The following is a 22,311-nucleotide window of genomic DNA, read 5'->3' as shown; positions in this document are numbered from 1 at the left end:
ACATTATTTCTTTTTCCGGTTAATATTGCGGGAAAGTTAAACGCGGAAGAGTTGGCTAGTGAACATTTTTTTCTGTTTTTTTCCAGACTATCAAACTGGTTTGTTGCTAGATTTTAAAATAACATTAGAGCTTTCCCTTCACATTCGCACAGTTGCGCAAAATGAGAACTTTAGAGGAAGTACAGGCTACAACGCAAATAGCTAAACTTAAAGAAGAAGATTTGCAATCTGCGATTCATTGCTTGTCTTTTGGTGAACATGTTTCGTCGGGGGATTACTGTCTTATGGAGCTGGATGAAAAGTTGTGCAAACACATTGAGTCTGGACAGAGGTATATGATTTCCTGTATTGTTCGCTATGATAAAATTTAACATTGAAAATGAGAATTTGTTCTCAGTGGACCCAACTTGGTTACATGCATGTTGTTAGCAATGTTAGTTAGCAGGCCTATTTGTAATAGCCAACGACTAAGTTAGACATAGCTATAGACATTTGATTGGTTGGTTGTGTGACCTAAACGTTAGCATTAAATCATGTGTCTAGAGGTGCATGAAATATACATTCTGGGATCTATTTCAATAACAGATGTTTGGTTTGCTATATAGCTAATGCTATATAGCTAATGCCGATACCTCCCTGTTTTATATAGTGAAAATGCTTGTAGCATTAATGAACATAGATGTAAATTAAAATGTAACATTTTATTAGTAAAACATTCCCGCTTGCTTATTTTTGCATGCCTCTTGAGAGCTACTGCGTCTGTATAGATTCGCTTGTGAGTTTGGCTGGTAAAAAAAAATAAAAATAAAACACATTTAAAGTATATTTAAGGGGTTCAGGTAACTAATTTGAATACTTGTTGAGAATGACATTTACTTATGTTACAGCATCAGTGGCGCATCAAATTAGTTGCCACTGTGGAACAAGTATGTGGCCTCATGATGTGACAGGCAGATCATATTGGCCGTAGCTTAAGGGCTGAACTAACCGATTACTAATCGATACTGATATGACCCAGATATAGTGCATCCCTATATTTTCCATATTCCAGACATTATTACCGATGCATGGATAGGTTGGTTGCTTCTCAGTCGAACTAGCAGTCATATTTATATTAGCTTGAAGCATGTGACACATACCCATGGATGAGCATTATAAGTTACTTTTTGTTGTTTGTCACAGTCTTGTGATCAGAGGAGACAAGGACGAGCATGCAGTTATGTGCAGTGAAGACGAGACTTATGACCTGAAGATTGCAGACACCTCAAACCTGCTTCTCCTCATTCCGGGCTGTACGACCCCAGATCAGCTACCTGGGGATCAGGGAAGGCCACACCTTATCCATTCCCAGGTACCGGAATATTCTTTTGCCAAAGATAAACCCAGAGTCAGTGTTGCCAGCCTTGGCTCTTTCAGCAAAACTGGTTGAATAGTAACTAATTTCGCCCTGATGTGTTAGACTAAAATCCTACTGCCATTTTGGGTTTTCAGTTGGCAAACAGGTGGTGTGACTACTACTACTTTTTACACTGCAGACTAGAGCTCACATAGATAGGAGACGCCCTAAATTACCTATGGGAACCCTAATGCAGTGGTTCCCAACCTCGGTCGTGGGGGTCCCATGTGTATACTGGTTTTGGTTTCAACAATTGCAGTCCCAGAATTTTAACAAGCTATTTCTACATTGTCAGAAATAGCTATGCATACCAAGAAGAATAAAAGTCACATGTTCACATTGTGTTTATTGTGCTGTATTTCAAACAACAGCATAAAAACAAGTAGCCAGCCGTGGTATGGTCTGGATTCAGAGCAATCTGTGCATTACAACAGGTGCTTACCAGGATAAGCTATCCAGCAGCCCCCACCTTTGATGAATTTTAGAAGTCACTGCACTGTAATTTGGAATATGGGATATGATATTTCTTGCACAGTCTTGTTGGGGACTCCGTTTTTGTAATTTAATCATACCATGATATCAGTGATAATTCAACAACATTTTACTCTCGCACACAGTCTCTCACAGGCATAAACATACATTCATGCTACGTTGTTCATGTCCATATTTAGTATGGTATTTCATTAGGCTGGTAACCTGCAACGTATTTAGTTTAAAGCAGCATTTCTCAACCAGGGTGCTGTGGCACTATGATGTGCCATCAGGTAAGGTCAGGTGTGCTGTGTGAAAAATCCTTTTCTTTTAAATGTAAAAGTTTAAATGAATTTACAAAACTTAAATGAACAAATCCCATTCACAAAAGCCCACATAAATTTCATTGAAATGCATATAGCTTAATTAAAACCCCAAAATAACATTTTGGCCTACTGTTCACGCATCACGTCAATGTCACCAATACACCACTTGCTTTGGAGAGTGGTGTGCAATGCAAATTTGGAAAGTGTGTCACAGAAGGAAAAAGGGAAATGCTATTTTAAAGCATCTTAGTGAAACGTCAGACCTAAGCCAAGAAATCCTGAAAGCCCAAGTATATAAAATGTGACTGATAAATGAACCAATAATGTCCCTTAGATTTGGGGCTTCTCCAACAGCTACTGGGAGGTGAGACGACAGCGACCAAAGTTAAAGAAGCTGAAGAAGCTCTTAATGGAGAGTCCTTATGAGGGGTCACCACCTAGTCAAGAGGAGAGTTCAGCACAAAAGGTACTGCTGGCAGAACACCACAGATATGGACAAGCCTGTGTCACCTAATTACATATGTATTCTTTCAACCTGTGAAGGTACAACTGAGCAGCATTCTATTCCAGATGTAAAAGGGTATGATCGGGTTACAACTGCATATGCATGTCTAGCATTTCTTGAGGTATAAGCTGGTTGTGCCTGCAAACAAAGGCTTTATTTCTGACAGGAAGCCTAATAGTTGGACAATATCATTCACACACACCCTAAACAGTCTAAAGAATCTCCTCCCTCATCAGTTCCATTTGGAAAACAAGATAGGAATTCAGCCAGGAAACAGCTATTGTGGAGACTGCCATGTTTGGTGGTATTGCAGTTGGGAGGACCACATAAAAGCACTGTTGCAGTTTGAGCATTTGTGAGCCCCATGTTGAGTAATCGCATTTTATGGGGGTTGTAATTCCTGTTTTAAAAAGCAGTTCCTGTTTTTTTTAAACCTTCACATTCCATTGAATAGAGGAACTGAAATAGACACTTTACACACACACACAGGCAACTTAAGGCACATTTTGACAGACAACTAAAAGTATAGATACAGTACATAATTATAATTTCAAGCAGTGCATCAGAATTACTCAGTCCAACATTATTTTGTAAAATATATATTTTTTGTTTTGCTGGAAAAATTTAAAGATGCACTTTTATATAAGTCTGTTGCACTGTAACCCTCATCTACAGACCTTCCTTTGTTGTAGTACACAATGGAAGACCTGCTTGACCGAATTCAAGCCAGCAAGGCAGAAATTGCTGCGCAGCTGGAAAATATCCATGCTTGTAACATTGATGGTGAGTACACTATGACCGACAGTCTGCGGCTGCTGTTTGCAGTCTCGGCAACCGCATAAACAGTTCTGCTGGAAATGGGGGTTAGGGTTCAGATACCGTCTTTTTCTCGTGGTCATTGATAACTTTAGGCCTTGCTGCCATGTCAAAGGAAGGATATGTGATATCAGCACTTTTCCAGAGCATAGTTTTCATAACGGATGGAGAGCAGTGGTGAGAGATGTACTTTTAGGCATTTTGGCTTTGGTCCTCTGTCATTGCACTGACATATTTTGCAGGGTTCTGGAGGATGCTGGATTTCGATTACGAGATGAAACTCCTGGGTCATGTGATGCAGTTAGTGGACTCTGAGTCCTGGTCTTTCAGCAAGGTTCCCCTGAGAACCTGCCAGCAAGAGCTGGGGCCTCTTGAGCCACAGTAAGTAGGTTTCTGTTATAACTTATTTATCTTACACTTTATCCACAGCAGCTTTCAAGGGCTTTCTTGCGGAATGCTTTAAAGGAATATCACTGTAGTATAACAAACAAGGACATTGGCACTGAACAGCCAGTTTCAGTAAATGAACATCAGCATGCAAAGCAGGGCTGAAAATATAATAAAGAAACAACTAATGGTGTTTGGCATATACTGTATGTAGTGCCTAACAATTATCCTTAATAGTAGTTAAACTATTAATCTAGTTATACTTAATTTGCTGACAGTATAGCATATTAATGTGCACGGTAGACTAATGGTAGTCTATAAAAGCTGCCTTATATAATCTTATTAGCATGGTGCAAAACTTGCCCACGAGACTTGCCCACACAGCCTCACATCATACAGTACTTTCTGTCCATAGAGCCAAACAATCATCTGATCTGATCAATGATCTACATAACACAATAACAGATTTGCAGTTGTGATCAGATGCCAAATTAGGTGCTAGTGTAATATGCTGAAGCAGGATGAACAAGTGTGATGTTGAGCATTTTATGTGGTGACCAGTCCTGGGTCAATTACGTATTTGTTTTGGATTCAAATGCTTTTCTGTGCTGTATTGATCTTGCCTGGTGTAATTGAGCATGCGATTATGACCAGAAAGCGGGGTTTGCACTTTTTGAGAGTATTTCATTGGTTCCAATACACCAGACAAGATCAGTAAAGCACAGGAATTTGAATCCAAAACAAATATGTATTTGACCCAGGTCTGGTGGTGCCATCAGTGTTTGTAAGTTGGTGAAAGGAATGCGCTGATTTTCCGTGTTCTCTTTCAGGGAGATGATTGAGCACTGCTTGAACTGTTATGGGAGGCGTTATACGGATGAAGGTAAAGGCTTTAAAGGCCGTATTGTTACCTTTAGGCCTGAAAAGTTCAAGCTATAGAAAAAACTATTTTTAGGTATCCCATTGAGTTTTTGTCATGACTGGCAGGAGTGTACACCTGATGTCCCAAGGGTAGGTGTACATTAATTTCTGAATGCATATGGGATTCCACAGTTTTCCTTTGAAATTAACTGAATATTTACAGTATTTCAGGTATCAGATTAAGACACAAATAATTTGTCATTCTATTATGATGAAAGATAGCCAAGGCTCTGGGTTAACTTTCCTTGTACACATTTGGAGGCACTTCACCCAATGTTTTTACTTACTTATGAGTACTATTTATCCATATTGATGGTTTTTCTGATTTGATGTGTTTTCAAGATATCTGCTGCAGCTCACCCTGACATAACTGACCTCAGGGCTCAAACCACTGAAAAGTTAAATTTGAAAACCTCAACGGCAATATCTCTTTGCAAATATAATGCCACTCTTTGTAAGTTGCTAAGAAGTTGATATATTGAAACTACAATAAACGGTTGCGTTCCACGCACGTCACCACCATTCAATTATCACACTAGTCTGCCTGCATGAGACTGCCTGGATGTACACAATGCCGTCTTTGGGTATAGTAGTCCTTGATGAAACCGTGTACAAATGAAGCTCCTTTCATGAGCAACCATGACATTATATTTGGAGAGAGACATTGCTATTCAGTTTATCAAATATAAATTTTTTGCGCACCGAGTGCCACAAAAATGTGGGTCCCTTGAGGTCCATTGTATCGGTGAGCTGTAGCAGAAAAAATTATCTGGATGGATAGATGGTACTCTGGGAAAGTGGAAACATTTTTGGGTAAACTGCCCCTTTAATGATTGCAAAGAGAATAGAACTTAGAATGTTACTATTTAAGCTAATTGAACCAAATCGGTGTGCTCAGCTCTTTTAATAAGAAGTTAATCATTATTGTAGTAACTCATCAGTAAGCATTCTTGTTGATGTCTGTATTGGGAGAGTTGTGCGATCATTGTTGGCCTGCTGTATGTTAGTTCTTTGTTTTAAGGAAGCGTGTGTCTGTCACAGAGGGTGAGGTGTGTTTCGCGCTCAATGAAGATAAAGTATGCCAAGCCACTGCCCACATGCTCCTGCAGAACGCCGTCAAGTTCAACCTGTCGGAGTTTCAGGAAGTGTGGCAACAGAGCGTCCCAGAGGGCATGAGCACTAGGCTGGACCAGCTCAAGGTGAGGAGCAAGGGGCCGGAGTCACAGCAAGCCAGTCCTGCAGTTACACCAAAGGGAACCCTTCAGCTCTTAATTTACTGTGGATTGTGTGGAGTGGCCACACTAGCATGTGACACTGAAGGGAATGATGAGCTGTACAGTATATTTTAACGAACTGTTTTAGCTCTCATGGAAGATCTCCTTAGCCCATTAGCCAGCTATGAGTGATCGAGCACAGCAATGGAACACAGCTGGCCTTGTTACATCAAGGATAAGGATGGGGTGATTTTAAGTTAGTCAAGGCTCTTTGGGTTACTGCTATATTAGTTCTTCTAAACCAGTGGTCTCCAACCCTGGTCCTGGAGAGCTTAGTTTTCGTTTAGTTTAGTTTATTTGACAATTATTAAAATACATGTTACAGCAAGTCATGCATCCTAAAATTATCACGGATAGCACAAAAAGTCACAGACTTATTTCCATTGAGGTCCTTGGTCTCAGCACATAATATATACATAAACATTATTATCATTAGCCTACATCATTAAAAGTAAAACTAAACAAAATACAACATTGTTAATAAAATATATTACAAAATGTACAGATCTTATATACACTGAAAACAGGAGCCCTCCCTCCACTGTCAGTCTCCTGAATTTACTCTTGGACTTTTTCTAGGAGCCATTTCCTAACGTACACCTTAAAACTATATAGGTTCAAGCACTGTTTGATGGTCAAAGGCAACTCATTCCGCTCTTGTGCTCCTGTGTGAGCAAATGAGCATTGCCCCATCTTTGTTCTACACCTTAGAGGATGCAGGTTTGCTATGCTAGATCTGGTTATGTGGCTGTGTGATTCCCTAACACTAGGAAAATAGTTGCTACGATATTTTGGTGCCCTATGATTGATTATTTTGTGCACCATGTTGAGCTGGGCTACTCTGGCCTCAACTGGTAACCAGTTGAGCTCCTGAAAATGGCTCCTCCCAACATAATTGACAAAGCCCACTTGCCTAGGCCCATCACAATCCTGATCAGCTTATTCTGTGACACCTGTAGTTTCTTTAATGAAACTGACAGCCCCCCAAACCAGGCTACACTAGCATAATCAAAATGGCACTGCACTAGTCTGTTAGCAAGTAGTCTAAGGCTTTCCCTGTTAAGCAGATTGGCCTTCCTAGCCAAAAACCTGGTGCAGACGTTTACTCTACCCAGCACTTGTAAGGCCATTTCCTCCCCCCCAAGACTGTCATCCAGTATACAGCCCAGGCACTTCACTGCTGTTTTTGTTGCTATGACCCCTGTCCCTAATTCTACTTTGAGTCCAGGAACCTCCTTTAATGTGGGCTTAGATCCAAACAAAATAGACTCAGTTTTACCCAAGTGAAGTGAGAGCCTATTGTCAGACAGCCAATTGCTAACCTTAGAGAGCACCTCTCCTAGCATTCTTTGGAGCGTATTCAAATCCTTATATGAGATGAGCAAGGCTGAATCGTCAGCAAATAAAAACAAATTACAAGAACATGCATCTCTCATATCATTAATGTACAGTAAAAATAGCAATGGTCCTAAAACACTTCCTTGCGGCACCCCACAAATTATTGGTTTGGCATCCGACATAGAGCCATTTACCTCTACTCTCTGGTCCCTGTCTGTCAGATATGAGGCAATCCACTTGGCGGCTGTATCATTTAGTCCCAGAGCCTCCAACTTATTAAGCAGTTGGCCATGATTTACTGTGTCAAAGGCTTTTTGAAGATCAAGTAAGACCATTCCACACAGTTTCCCTTCATCCATCTCCTTTCTAATAAAATCGGTTAGCTAAAAGAGGCATGAGTCTGTAGAATATGACTTCCTAAACCCTGACTAGAATTCATATAGGAGATTTTCCTTGCCAACATATTCCGAAATCTGCTTGTGCACCAGCTACAGGGTCTGCTGGTTTTCATAGTGACTCTGCACTTCATGAATCAATTAGAGCAGTTGATTACACAGTTAACTCAACTCACCTGGTGTCTTGGGTCTCAATTGGGTGCTGATGTTAAGGTTAAAACAGAAACCAGCAGACCCTGTAGCTCTCCAGGACCAGGGTTGGAGACCACTCTTTCTAAACAATTTGCCAGACTTCCACGGTTGTCATCAAGAGAAATTTACTTCTTTTCTCCAATCAGCATCTTAGAACTCTGTTGGGTAGGATCCAAAATTGTCACTGTTTCAGTTTGGAGGACTGCCCCCCAGTGCAAACGTAATTATTATTTACCATTTACACATTATTACAATTTATTATTCAAATGTATTTATACTTGCTGTATTTTTGTACGAAATGGAAGAGAAGGTTGATGTAAAGGTCATTTGGCAGTGAGAACTGTTCTCTCCTCTGTTGAATGCAGGGTATCGCTCTACTGGACCGCAGCACCAGGCCGGAGACCATTTGCTTGCTGAGGGTCGAAGACCTGCCTGAGGACACACCGGAGCGCTTCAACTGTTTGTTCAGCATGAGGGAGAAATGGACGCAAGACGACATTGCCCCCTACATACAGTAAATTAAATTACATCTTTACTCTAATGCACCAAATTAGCTGGGATGCCTGCAGAACTGAGGATATGCAGTATGTAGTAAGCTTGCTGATAAAATCAGTTGAGTTGAGCAGAGCCTAAATTAATTTGGTCTGGCTTGGTGCTGTGGGCTTTGGACAACAGATTCATGTTTTTAACATTATTTAAGGAGCCAAGTGTTATAAATGACAAGTGTGTAATTCAAGGTGCTATTATTGCTAAAACTTTGCAATGATCTTTTTAACATAATACAGGAAAATTAAATCCAAAACTACTGCCAAAGTACTGTTTGTATTTGCTTCATGTCATTAATTCTAAATGTGTGTATTTTTCCATTTTCTCCTACAGGGACTTGTGTGGTGAAAAGCAAACAACTGGAGCTCTCCTTACTAAATATGCTCGTTCATCCATGCAAAATGGGTTGAAAGTCTACAATTCAAGAAGACCTGTGGCAACTTGAAGAACTAATATTCTGTTTTGTTTGGAACTTTCTAAATAAATGCAATCGTTTTTTGTTCATTAAAAAGATGTATTGTATTTAATGTCTCGATTATTAATTGAAAGAATTCCTGACATCTGATCGCTGCATTTCTGACAGCTCCCAAAGACGGATACATTCCACCCCTCTGTGATCGGATGGTATTAACGGAAATTGTAATGGGGGGCGGGGACGTTTTGTACAAGTTGGCTAAAAATAAATGAATAAAAATTTTAATTATTTTTGAAGATCACTAGTATTAACAATGTGCCATGAGCCATGTGCTGGCGAATAGACGATTGCCCTGCATTATAAAACCAGTTTTTGTTGTTGTGATAGTGTTTCACTTTTAAAACATTTTTTTGTGAGTTCAGGGTAGAGGGGAAGTAAAGTACCTTTAAAAATTATACTTCCGTTTGGGCGGGAGGTCAAAGGTTGCATGCAAAATGGCTGCGTGCTACGGTGGAAAGAGCGTTAAAGTCTAATAGGTGCAAGTTAAGAGTGAAAGGAGCCAAGTGTCAAGTGCAGTAGAAAACGTCGACACGCTGCTTTTTAATTAATGCACAATGCATAGCTATATATAATTTATATTTTTTATGCATAGAAATGCATTATTATCCATGCAATTTTATACGTGAAGCTAGCTTAGCTAGCTAGCCAACAACCATGCATGTAGGAGTTACCAGCTAGAGCTGGCTATATAACACTAGCGCTTATCTGGATTTTAATTTAATTTGTCGTTAGTGTACACGTAGCTAATACTATCCAGTAGCTTTGCCACTTGTGAGCGCTTGCTAGCAATGTAATGTTAGCAGGCTGGCTCGCTATCCAGCGAGTAAGTCTACGTCAGTGAGTTAGAATTTGGAAAACAAAGCAGTCATTATTTGAACGTATTTTCTCGTGATTTCAAAAAATCCGAACGGACAAAGTGCACATTCCGTTGTACACTGACATTCTTATGAACCGCAAGCATGAACCGAAAGAAAGACAAGGGATTTGAAAGTCCTCGTCCTTACAAATTATAAGTATCCAGTTCGCATGTTTTTAATTGTTGCCTATATGTTTATGCCAATTCGTAGCCAGTAATGTGTGCAAGTTGCCTTGCTTAAATAGTTATCATTGTCTTATATTGTGAGATTGCTAGCTAATGTTATTTACCTTAACATTTTCTTTGCAGCTGTGAAATTGCACTTGTTTACGACTAGTTTAACACTGAAGTTAGTTAATCGTATATTCCATTAGTATTTACGATGTTAGCATTGTCTCTGATGTGTCAACAAGCAGATCAGTAAGATACTAAACATGTTACCGAGCACATGTAAGGTGCTAACAATACCAAATATATATTCTGGAAGCTGTTACGATTTCATACAGCCAGATCCGGGGTATTGTTTTTACAATAATTGGCACGCCCTCCACACTTCAGTTGTTCAGTGTACTGTAGTTAACTTATTTAATGTCTAGTACCGTTAGTCGTACATTACTGTAAGTATTCAGTAAATAAATAACATTTCTCTCTCTTTTTCCTTTACAACCCATCAGGTGGTCTGTATAAACAACATTAACTTTCAGAGAAGATCTGTGATTGTAAGTAAACCTAATCCCTGACTTTCTCCTTTAGGCCTATATTTATATTCATATATTGGCATTCTCATTGCAGTCATACAGCTTAACTCACATTAATTGACCTCTCTTCTCCTATTAAGTCACATTTATTGCGGCATTGTTGAAAAGTTAACATTTACCACACTGGAATGTTTGTGCAAATTTTGTTCCTGGCTACTAGATCATTGTTGGGGGGTTATTCCGTTTGGTTATTGTGACATTATGTTATGTCTAACAGGGATATGTGGAGCTGACTATTTTCCCAACGGTGGTGAACCTTAACCGCATCAAACTCAACAGCAAGCAGTGCAGAATATACAGGGTTCGAGTCAATGAATTGGAGGCCCCATTCATTTACAATGACCCTACACTGGAAGTTTGTCACCATGAGTCCAAGCAGTAAGAATTCATATACATAGATTGGTTAATGTAATACGTGTGCTTCTGTGTTTTGCATCGAAAGTGGTTTATCCATTATAGACACTGACCTCAAAGTCAGTGAATGTTTGGTTAAAATGCGCATGGTGGCAGCAGATTTGGGTGTGGGCCTATTATTGCTTGGCCATGATTTTATGTGAGTTTTTTGACTTGTCCTTTGTCTACTTCTCAGGAGAAACCTTAATTACTTCTCAAGTGCATACACAGCGGCCGTTAGCGCCGTGGACCCTGATGCCGGGAATGGCGAACTATGCATCAAGGTTCCCTCAGAGCTATGGAAACAAGGAGACGGTAAGCACTCAAGGACACACCCATCATGTCAATGGTCTGCTTAACAAGCTCACATTTGGTTTCTGATGACAAGAAGATACTGTAATTTCATTCCTTCAGTCTGTGACATCTAATTTAAAAGGGGCACTTTTTTATGTGTGCAGAGTGGTCACAAGTACTGATGCTTCAACAGTTTAACTTAAAATTATTCATAGGACATAGGACTTTGGACTACAAATTGATATGCGATGATAAATTGATTTTTGAAAATTAAATAATAAATATTTTTAAAGTAACAATGTTGAGATTGGGTTATGGGTTGAAGTAACCAGAATCAAGTCAGCCAGGCAACCCTGGTAGATACTTAAATTTTGAGAAAGAACATCATTCAGACTCTATTTATGTTCCCAAAACACATTTTTAAATGCCTGACAGCTCAAAATAGATCTTCATTACACCACTGACCTGACACAGATCCATAAATCAAGATTTAACACAGATAAATGTTTGTTTTGGGAGCATAAATAGTGTGTGAGGGCTATTCTTTCTCTTGCTATCTAGCTAAATAACAGTGATATTTAGCTGCTGCTAATGAAGATTTGCCACACAGCCAACTAGAATAAAGTGTGCTGGTTTCCAAAGACAGCAGAGAACATCACATTCTGATTAAAATCCACCATCTTTCATCAGAAATGAAGGTGCTGAAGGTGTATATTGAATTCTCCCTGGACCAGCCTAAAGGGGGTCTGCACTTCGTGGTGCCAGATGTGGAGGGCAGTATGGCTGAGAGAGGAGCCCACGTCTTCTCTTTTGGATACCAGAATTCCACACGGTATGAGGGCTTCCTGTGTGGGCAATAGCTTATTCGTTTTTTTTTTCTAAATAAGGCATGTTGTTTCCTGCCACTGTCAGTCTCTTCTGAGATTAGCATTGCTGGTATGCAAATGCCACATTCATCCCATTTAATTATGCTGTTGCGTTTCATGATTGCTCAATGTATTATTTCCACGGCATTTGCATTAAAGGAATTCTATGCAAGATTTTTAGTCTTGCTGTGGTCCAGTGTTTACAGTCAAATAAGTCTCCTACTCCCATCCTCAACCCCACTCTCTCACCTCCATTGTTATATTTTATATCCATTTTTCAGTTTTGTATTGCTGTCGCCAATGAGGAAAATCAATTCTAAGGTTAACTCTGGTTTTTGAACAAACCCTGTCGGCTTGTGTTGCTTTGCTGTGCTTCTTCACCTCCGCTATTTCAGTAGCTAGCTAGCTACAAGCTAGCCCCGCTGAAAACTGATCCCACCCTACAGGCTCTGTAGCCACACCCAACTGTCCCCACTCAGAAAAGAATGTCACGTCCAGAAAGTCCCGAATACATTTTAGAAGAAATAAAGGCAGAGGAGCACAGATTTGGCAAATGTGCCCAAAGATAGAGATTGCCAGTAGATAGAGATATATGAGATATTTTATCATATTTTCATGGTAGAAACGCAGCGTAGTAAGATAAAGATCACTCTGTAAGGGCTGACTGGAATTTTTAAAGGTATCATATCATTCCATGTGAACTCTCACCCCTTATGGTATCTGTATAAATTTATGAAGTCTCTAGTGTTCACGTAAGATGGTGTTGATGACTTAATTTTGGCCTGTTTTGTTTGTTCAAGTGCTCCCGTTTACTATTAATCAGAACTTGTGGTGTTGATGATGACAATGACCATTCAGGTCTGTTGCACGTTATGGTTCCCCTGTTGACTCTCACTCTGAGCTTATCAGTGGTATTAACATAGATTCATTGGGCTTTTTACAGGTTCTGGTTCCCCTGTGTGGATTCATACTCTGAGCTGTGTACCTGGAAGTTGGAGTTTACTGTGGATGCTGCCATGGTGGCAGTATCTTGTGGGGACCTGGTGGAGACGGTCTACACCCATGATATGCGGAAGAAAACCTTCCATTACATGCTGCCTATCCCCACTGCGGCCCCCAACATCTCCCTGGCTGTGGGGCCCTTTGAGATCTTGGTGGACCCCTACATGCATGAGGTACATGAGTATGACTGGTACCAGCTCGTTAGTTCAGTTTGGCTCAAATTGTGTAGCTGTACAACAGGAAATGTCTTTTGTAAGTGAAAATTTGGAGAACACGAATCTTGGTATGCAAGAAAAGTTGTCAATTTGTGTGAACGCTGTTCCACTATCAGTTTTTGCCAGTAGAGGGAGACATATACCACAAAGCATCTCTCCCCACGCGAAGTACCACCTTGTTTTAAAATCAAAACCCTGACTTTACAAAATGACTTTAGATATTGCCTCAGCATATTCGAATTAGCATGCTCTTTGGGAGCGTTCTATGTAGAACATTTCTCTCGGTCAAGAATTCCAGTCTTGTTCTTTATGCAAAGTTACCTTATGTCCTGGTAATGAATATTTTTCCTGTTCTTTGAAGGTTACACACTTCTGCCTACCTCAGCTGCTGCCCTTGCTGAAGCACTCCATGTCCTACTTGCATGAGATCTTTGAGTTCTATGAGGAGATCCTCACCTGCCGCTATCCATACTCCTGCTTCAAGACTGTCTTTGTGGATGAGGCCTATGTCCAAGTGTCATCCTATGCGTCTATGAGCATTTTCAGGTAAACAACTCTCCTTTTTTGTAGTTTACCCCAGTTTACACGATACAGTGTAAGAACACACCATTTTCTGAGTATTATGTCAAAAATATAACGGTGGAGGAAGCATTACAGCAGACCATTTCTGCAACATTCCATTTTGCTACAGTGAAATAGACACAGAATTGCATATGTAAGTGGGCTTCGGGGAGACAGATCCATGGTTTAATTCAACTGTCATGGGCTATGGCAGGGTCTGTGAATAACAAACTGCCATATTGAGTACAAGTGCTCTTCATCCCTTGTCTTGTGATATACTTTATTAATTAAATTTTCACGTAAGTCTGAAAGTTCTTTTTTGGTTTCTTAGGTGGGCACAATGACTGTCCCACAGTAATGCTACATGTATGGTCCAGTCATTTTAAACGACCAAACAGACATTTTATTCAGTAATCAAACGGAGTTATTCAGCATGGCACTGAAATGCATAGACATAAATGTGACATGTCAAATGTGTATGGCTAATGACAGCTATAAAGTTACCAACAGTGTAATTCAGCAAAATCCTGAATATATTTGGACTGTGTCACAACAAGGGTGGTATTAGACCTACAGTACTAATCTCATTGTTTGACTATGTTTTATTATGTTTTCTGAATATATAAATAAATACATCCTGTATTATTCAATGCTCCACAGTCATATGGTCTGAGAGGTCGCAAGCATCATAAGGGAGAACTACTTCAACACTAGAGGGTGTGCTTGTGCAAAACATTATATCATTGTTGTCAATGCCCACACTTTGTTGATTGCGCCAAAAGTTTGATATGGAGCAGGCTGATGTATCGGTTAACCTCAAATGACTACTGTAGTATATTTACTGAAATATCCATTTTAGGCATATTTCAGTAAACATACATAAAAATCACCTTAAAAGTAAGTGAGATAAGGTGCATTTGAATTCCATAAGGGCAAAGAACCTGTGTCGTATCTGTTCTTTGGTTTTTAATATAGAAAGGGCAGCTAAGCTATGGATCAGCCAAACAATTTTGTGGTTTTTGCATCCACAGTCACAGTGGAGAGACATAAGATTGGTCAAAAGTGTCTGAGAGCATAACATATATTATTAAAAGTAATTGTTATGTTTATTTTAATGACTCAATGTTTGTTTCTTACACCGTTGTTATATTTTAATGCCTAAAGTAAAGTATGTAGTGTCATGAAGTATATTGATTTAAATTATTTTGTTTATCCAAATGTTTTGACCAGTGGACCATGTGAATTGTGATGAGTCCATGTAGAAAGAAAGGTGAAATGCAATGTAGTTTGGTGCAGTACACGGTGGTAATTTAAAGTGCTTTACACGCATAAAAGACAACATTGCAGGTAAAAACACAATGATTTCAGAAAATGAGAAAAAAGGAAAGGAATGAGGGCATAAAGTAAGAAAAATAAAAAGATAAAGACTCAAAGCAATAAAAAAGCAATTGTACAGTGTGCTGGAACTTCAAAATTACTACTTCAAGTCTAATCGAGAGGGTCATTTGTTTTAATGTGTGACCAAACAGTTTGTCAACAACAAATCTGCAATTTGCCTGCAATAGGATCAGTTTAAGTGCCGTTCAGGACGCAGCCTGAGTTGTATTTAGACCACCAATGATTTTACAGACCACTGAATCAGAATAATATGATTCTGCAGACCACCGAGCTAATGCCAAGCTCTACAGACCACCAAGCGAACCAATTCTTGGCCTAGGTCACTGATAGCACGGGGAACTGCTGGCATGGCATAGCACCAGGGCACCGTGGGTGTCCTCCAAAACAGCCACAGCTGTTCCAGGTGTCCAGTGTTCCCTTGAGACAAAGCAGCACGACCAGGACTCTGGATTGTGTGTTCTGATCGTTCGCGAGCTTGTTTTTCCTTTCCTTTCTAATTACACTTGCCTTGTTTTCAAAACATGAAACCCAGTGCTTGTTTTTTTCCCCCTGTTTTCCCACTCTCAGTACAAATCTCCTGCACAGCGGCATGATTATAGACCAGACTCCCCTGACCAGACGCTGCTTGGCTCAAGCCTTGGCCCAGCAATTTTTTGGCTGCTTCATATCCCGAATGTCCTGGTGAGTAATTTAGGCAGAGTGACCTAGCTTGTGCAAGTAGTTTAGGAGTCAGAAGTTAAAGAGATTAGAGCACCTTCTCCTGCACAATCTCATTTTCTTATTACTGTCTTGCTGATAAAGTGTGGTTGTCCCTAACATTATTACATTTTACATCTATGTTTTTGTTCTGAAATCAAATGTGTGGTAAACATGTACCAACCACATGTTAGGCCTCCAAAATTATAGGTTGAAGTTAGCAAATATTGTCACAGTGAGAGCTGCTGGGGTAAGGGTTATTGGTGAATATCTTAAATCCTACAGACTGTTTAATCATAATCCAATTGAACTTATTCCAGTGATGGTTCTTGTGTGGGGACTGCTGGGTAGCTCATTTGGTTAAGGCACCACACTGTGGTGTATGGGTACACCCCATGGTCTGGGATTGAACCTGGACCGTGCCAGTTACGACTGTGGCCGGTCGCTCCATAGGGTGATGCACAGGGTATGGGAGCGTTCACTTGGATTAGGGGGTCAAATCACTATCTAGCAACCCCTGCTAGTTGAATCGGGCGCCCTTGGACTCCATTGTTAAGGCCACATATAAAAGACTCCACTCTATGCAAGCTATGCTACAGTCTGTGGTGTGAAAAGAAGCAGCTGGTGATACCACATGTTTTGGAGGAGAACCATGGATGCTTTCCCAAATCAGTGGTGGGATTTTCGCATTAACGTGGCTGTGGTTGTAGATAATTGGACATTGGGGTTTGTGTGGATGTGTACTGCCACACCTTGCCCTGGAGGACACGAAAGCACAACAACAGGCCTTCAAGTACAATTGGCCATTCAGATTGTGCACGTCAGGATGTCTAACTTCTTGCTATTTTGAGCCATGGCCACATTGTAAAAATCTTCCTTGCTTCCTGTTAGAGTCACAGGCCATGCCAGATTTTAGTATTTTACTGTTAAAGCCAGCAATGGATTTCCCTGCGTAAGGTGTTGTAGAAACTCTTTATAATTTGCTATCTGACACATTTAGTTCCAAACCAAAACAGAACAGTAATCACAAAGGGCCTGGTAGGCCAAGGAAGATCTCTGCAGTTTATGACTGAATAATTATCACCATAATGAAGAAAAACCCCCGAACACCTGTCTGACAGAACAGAAACACTCTTCAGGAGGCAGGCATAGATGTGTCAGTGACTGCAGTCTGCAAAAGACTTCACAAACAGAAACTAGAGGCAACACTGAAAATGCAAACTACTAGTTTGCTGCAAATACTGGATGGCCAAGTTACAGTTTGATAAGTAGTAACTAAAACAGCCTACACAGTTCTGGAAAAAGGTCTTGACAGATGAGACCAAGATTCACTTGTGTCAGAATGATGTCAATAGCAAAGTGTGGATACCAAAAGGAACTGCCTGAGAGCCTAAGGAACTCCATCATCTGTGAAACATGGTAGTGGGTGCGTTTTGGTTTGTGCATGTATGGCTACCACAGCTACTGGCTCGCTTGTCTTCATTGATGATGTAACTGTTAACTGCAGTGGCAGAATTAATTCTGAAGTGTACAGAAGCATCTTCTCACGTTCATGCGAATGCCTTCAAACTCACCAGACGGCCCTTCATCCTACAGCAAGCCAATGATCCCAGACATACTGCTAAAGCAACAAAGGAGTTTTTCAGAGCTAAAAACCAGAAAATTCTTGAGTAGCTTTCACCCAATCAGAGTCCAACTGAACACGTCTCATATGCTGAAGAGAAAACGTGAGAAAACAAGCAGGTGTTGAAGATGGCTAAAGCTACTCAGCACTTAGTGATGTCTGTGCGTTTCAGTATTTAAACAGCCATTGCATGCAAAGGATATGTGACAAAGTTCTGAACATGAGTACTTTAATTTACCTAACATTGGTCCCAAACATTATGGTGCCCTGAAATGGGGGAGGGGGGGGGGGTATGTATAAGAAGTGCTGTCATTTCAACATGGTCAAACCAATCTGACAGTACCCTTAATAGTCAGCTGAGAATTTGCACTTGTTTTATTTTTAAAAAATAAATGTTTGTTTTATTTATTTTAACTTTATTTTACCAGTCAGGTCAATTAAGATCAAAATTTTATTTACAATGGTGGCCTGGCAAGAGTTAAAATAGCTTTCAACAGAAAAAGTCAAATCAAGAAATAATATGTCTTTGTCCCAGTCATTATGGAGCTCACTGTAAGTGTTTTCCCAGGACGAATAAATAACGTAAAAATAATAATAATAAACAGAACAAATACAATAGGGTTCCGGTATCTTCACTGCTTGGACCCTTAAAATTCATACTTTTCAGTTGTTTCAGTTCAGTTGGATGAATATTCTTTTAAGATGGAGACAGAGTTTCTCCTCCTAGTTTGCCTCTCTTGTTGCAATAATATGCTGAATAAATGAACCGAACCGGACAGAACTGGGTCTGTGTGCATAGGCATGATGGATTTGCATGAGCTGCTGGCATCCAGCCGGAAGGCCCCCCTTGGATATCACTTCTGTGGAATTCTGAAATTTCACAAGAGATGTCCAAATGTTTGATTGCCACAAACAATGGACCCCCTGTCTGCAAAGTGTTTAAACCTAAATCAGATGTGGAAGCTTGGGTCGCTCATTTATTTGAGTTGTATAAGCCACGGTTGGAAAATGTAACAGAGTTGCCTATGATATAGAGACCAGTCACCTGTTTATAATTAATTGTGTGGTTTAATTCCGCTCGGGGCTGTAATTGAAGACAGCCTTGAGGAACTGAGCTCGAATTCAGCTGGTAACAGTGTTTTATGAGTTTGTATTATTACCTTGGGTTATGGCAGCTGGAGTGTAAAGCTCAACCGAGTTCTTCGTATGTAAAGCTTTTAATAAGATCACACCATGCAAATGAATAGACTATTAAAATGAACAAAAACGCTGTAAGTTAATATTCAAACACACAAAACGTCAACTTGATCCAATCCAAACTTTGGTTTGTGTTTCTGAGTTTTTTATTGCACTAATGTGACATCAATTCAACGTCACGGAATAATTCAGATTGTCTGATTCTTTGCCATGTACTTTTGTGCTGCAGAAAATGAAATCTTCTTTATCTTTAAAGATGTTCCAGCAGGATGACCACATTGTAGCCATCTTTTGCAATACCACAGCAGCTAATGACGGCTGTACCTCATTATAATTATAACAAGAGGGCTCCTGAAAGTACCAGGTGCTTACTGTTAGTATTGGTGTGATATTATTCCTTCTTGGGCCTAATCCTAAAAGCCCTTAGTGTTGTTATTAGGATACTGCATGAGGTGCTGTCTTTCGTTGAGACTTTTATACTATGTTTTTGTTACAGCAAAGGCTGTCTAGCAACAAGCTCCGTAAATAACATGGGTTGACCTAGTGTTCTGGCTTTGGCTCCAGACTGGTGCTCTCAGTATGGGTCGCCTAATCATTTCCAGCAGCTAACTGTCTTTTGCTTGTCTCTCTTGTCCTTACTAATGTGTGTTTTGTTGACTCAAAACTATGCCACCCAGATGAATGTAACATATTTGTTGTTGATGAGTTTTGGTGCACAAATTCATGTGTATGATAGCATGATTTACTATTATTTACCACATTTAAGCAATCTTACTATGAAATTTTAAACATGTGTTGTGCTAGTTAGGTTGTACTGCAGTCATGGGCTAATATCAGTTAGACTTGAATGGGAAGACAGGACCATATTTCAGCACAAATAGGTGGTGAAATCTTCATTATCTTTCTTCTAGGTCTGATGAATGGGTGCTGAAAGGGATCTCGGGGTACATTTACGGGCTGTACCTGAAGAAGACATTTGGAGTGAATGAATACCGTCACTGGATCAAAGAGGTCAGTGTGCAACTTGTTGTTGTGGGCGGTGTTGTAGGGCTGAATCATAATCTTTTTCAGTATAATAATAACCGCCGCCATGGGGTGTATAGGAAATCTTTGTTTTTTTTTTCTTTAATCGTACCTGATACAGTGATGAACATCCAAGCGTCAGAGGCCATGTGAAATGCTTCTGGGGGAAAAAAACGTCATCACTGATATCTATTGGGTGTTGATAAGACAGCCAATCAACAGCAAGGTTGTAAAGCTTCTATGTGATTGTGTGATTTGCTTTTTGCCTTGCTGCTGATTGGTCTTTTCAGCACCCGATCAGTTTTTTTCCAGAAGCATTTCACATGGCCTCTAATGCCCGGATGATCACCTATACTGAAAGATCGCCTATACACCCCATGGCAATGGTTATTTTTAGTACGATTCGCTGTATCGTTCAGCCGTACTGTGTTGTTTATATAGTCGATTAAGTCAGCGGTTAACATCTGCGATCTGATTGGTTCCCAGGAGCTGGACAAGATAGTGGAGTATGAGCTGAAGACAGGGGGCGTTCTCCTTCATCCTACCTTCTGTGGTACTAAAGAAAAAGACAAGTAAGCATGCAGCAGTTTCCATAAACAATTTCCTTGCCCGGGAGAGGGCGATGGTGGTGGCATGTATGTAACTTAATTTAAGGGAATCGGGCAGGGTCCCAGTCTAAGCTTACATTCATGGATAAATATTTTTGTGGAACTAATCTGTCTTAAACAATGCTATAAACATCTCAAACTTTGACAGATTCATGTTTTGAGTTTAATTAACATTTTTAGTAGTTTCCAATGTATGCAGTATGTGTGGGGAAAAAAATCTTGAATTGAGCAATTCATTCTGCTCCAGCGTCGTTGCCAGCATTTATGCCATTTGTCATATAAATCAGGCCTCTAAAAGAGTGGTTTTAGAGAGTTTCTAGAAAAGACTACATTTATCTGCATTCATGTTTGAATGGCAGTTGTCATGTACTTGGACAGTAACTTGGCGTTGTGAGCGCTGGCAGCAATGCAGCTATCGGCTGAGATGTGCTTGTGAGAACAGGGTTTCTTTGTTCCAGCCCCACACCTCACCTGCACTTCTCCATCAAACACCCCCACACGCTGTCCTGGGAGTACTACAAGATGTTCCAGTGCAAGGCCCACCTAGTAATGAGGCTGATCGAGAACCGGATCAGTATGGAGTTCATGCTACAGGTGAGCACCGATTGCTGCAACAGTCTGCATTTGCAAAGTTGCTGCACTACTCCTAAATACTCAAATTTACAAAAAATAAAACCCTTAAAAGTCCTTAATAATAACACATTTTGACAGGAGTGTTTAAAAGTACTTTAAAAGTGGTGAGATTTTGAAAAGGGTTATGACTGCATTATTTTTCCCACTTAATGGATTGAATTTTGTTTATGTTCTTGAATTAACTGAATTTAAATTAAATTGAGTCCAACGCCAGCAAGGACCCTGGAAAGCATAATGCACTAATTGAAAGGGAGTGATACACCCAGTGGAGGCACTTAAGCAGCATGCAGCAAATTAGAAATGGACCCATTTAGTGCTCACTGCAATCTGGAGTCCTGCAGGGCGATGCATTGTTAGCTGTAATATCACCTTGGGTGGCAGGGTTTGAGCAGGCTGGGTAACCCCGCCTAATTGCTCATTAGTAATGACTGACCAGACTCCTGCAGCTGGCTGACAATATGTGCATTTCCGACGACATGAGTGCTTGTGTGGAGCTCTCTCTCATTGATTGGGGATGTGTGTTATGAAGTGTTGAACCACATTACTTTAATCTTAAACAGGTAAAATGGTATTGGTTCCCTCTTGCAAGTGATTACAGTCTCAATGAAATCGCAATGAAACGTAAATAAAAAGAATTAAATATTCTGAGATTTGTTTGGAAAATGTTAGATTTGTTTTTTAGAGAGCTGGGACTTAAAGCTCTTTTGATTGACCCTGAAGGTGTTCAACAAGCTATTGAGCCTGGCCAGCACTGCTTCGTCTCAGAAGTACCAGTCACACATGTGGAGCCAGATGCTGGTGTCCACCTCTGGCTTCCTGAAGTCTATCTCCAACGTGTCAGGCAAGGACATCGGGCCCCTCATCAAGCAATGGGTGTATCCTCCTACCAGCCAATCAGAATTCAGCATTACTTCAGGGACTTTACAACAATAGCACAATTTTTTTTCCTTCATTTTGTTTACAGTGGTGGTTTTGGCCCCAGGTATCATAGTAATCTTAACCCAATGTCTCTAGCCTTATTTACTTTGACAACATTCTATTTTACTGACTTCTAATACTGTGTAGCATGGTCCTTGTATCCTTTAGGTATCTGTCACAGAAGATCATATGAAACGTGTAGAAAAAAGATAACAGAGTGTGCATAG

At 40.2% G+C, this 22,311-nt stretch overlaps 2 protein-coding genes across 3 annotated transcripts in view; both read left to right on the top strand.

The window, feature by feature from the left end:
• Nucleotides 1-38: 38 nt before the first annotated feature.
• Nucleotides 39-9,089, top strand: dscc1 (DNA replication and sister chromatid cohesion 1). Its single transcript, XM_035425581.1, has 9 exons — nucleotides 39-331; nucleotides 1,183-1,351; nucleotides 2,528-2,659; nucleotides 3,391-3,481; nucleotides 3,757-3,895; nucleotides 4,732-4,784; nucleotides 5,864-6,021; nucleotides 8,387-8,535; nucleotides 8,901-9,089. The coding sequence occupies exons 1-9, from the start codon at nucleotides 162-164 to the stop codon at nucleotides 9,010-9,012; spliced, it is 1,173 nt and encodes a 390-aa protein (XP_035281472.1). The 5' UTR covers nucleotides 39-161; the 3' UTR covers nucleotides 9,013-9,089.
• Nucleotides 9,090-9,456: 367 nt separating this feature from the next.
• The window catches only part of taf2 (TAF2 RNA polymerase II, TATA box binding protein (TBP)-associated factor), a 30,550-nt gene continuing 17,695 nt past the window's right edge, over nucleotides 9,457-22,311 (top strand). For both annotated transcript variants that reach the window (XM_035432204.1, XM_035432197.1), the window contains exons 1-12: nucleotides 9,457-10,051; nucleotides 10,563-10,617; nucleotides 10,874-11,034; nucleotides 11,246-11,364; nucleotides 12,034-12,175; nucleotides 13,153-13,384; nucleotides 13,788-13,972; nucleotides 15,953-16,066; nucleotides 19,814-19,913; nucleotides 20,412-20,497; nucleotides 20,992-21,127; nucleotides 21,887-22,041. In XM_035432204.1, coding sequence (XP_035288095.1) covers nucleotides 10,002-10,051; nucleotides 10,563-10,617; nucleotides 10,874-11,034; nucleotides 11,246-11,364; nucleotides 12,034-12,175; nucleotides 13,153-13,384; nucleotides 13,788-13,972; nucleotides 15,953-16,066; nucleotides 19,814-19,913; nucleotides 20,412-20,497; nucleotides 20,992-21,127; nucleotides 21,887-22,041 — 1,535 coding nt within the window. In that variant the 5' untranslated portion in view covers nucleotides 9,457-10,001. The remainder of the gene's footprint in view (nucleotides 10,052-10,562; nucleotides 10,618-10,873; nucleotides 11,035-11,245; nucleotides 11,365-12,033; nucleotides 12,176-13,152; nucleotides 13,385-13,787; nucleotides 13,973-15,952; nucleotides 16,067-19,813; nucleotides 19,914-20,411; nucleotides 20,498-20,991; nucleotides 21,128-21,886; nucleotides 22,042-22,311) is intronic.

The sequence above is a fragment of the Anguilla anguilla genome, chromosome 1, assembly GCF_013347855.1.
Source record: "Anguilla anguilla isolate fAngAng1 chromosome 1, fAngAng1.pri, whole genome shotgun sequence".
NCBI classification, from domain to species: Eukaryota; Metazoa; Chordata; class Actinopteri; order Anguilliformes; family Anguillidae; genus Anguilla; species Anguilla anguilla.
The sequence above is the reverse complement of the archived record's forward strand: the minus strand, read 5'-3'. Positions and strand labels throughout refer to the sequence as shown.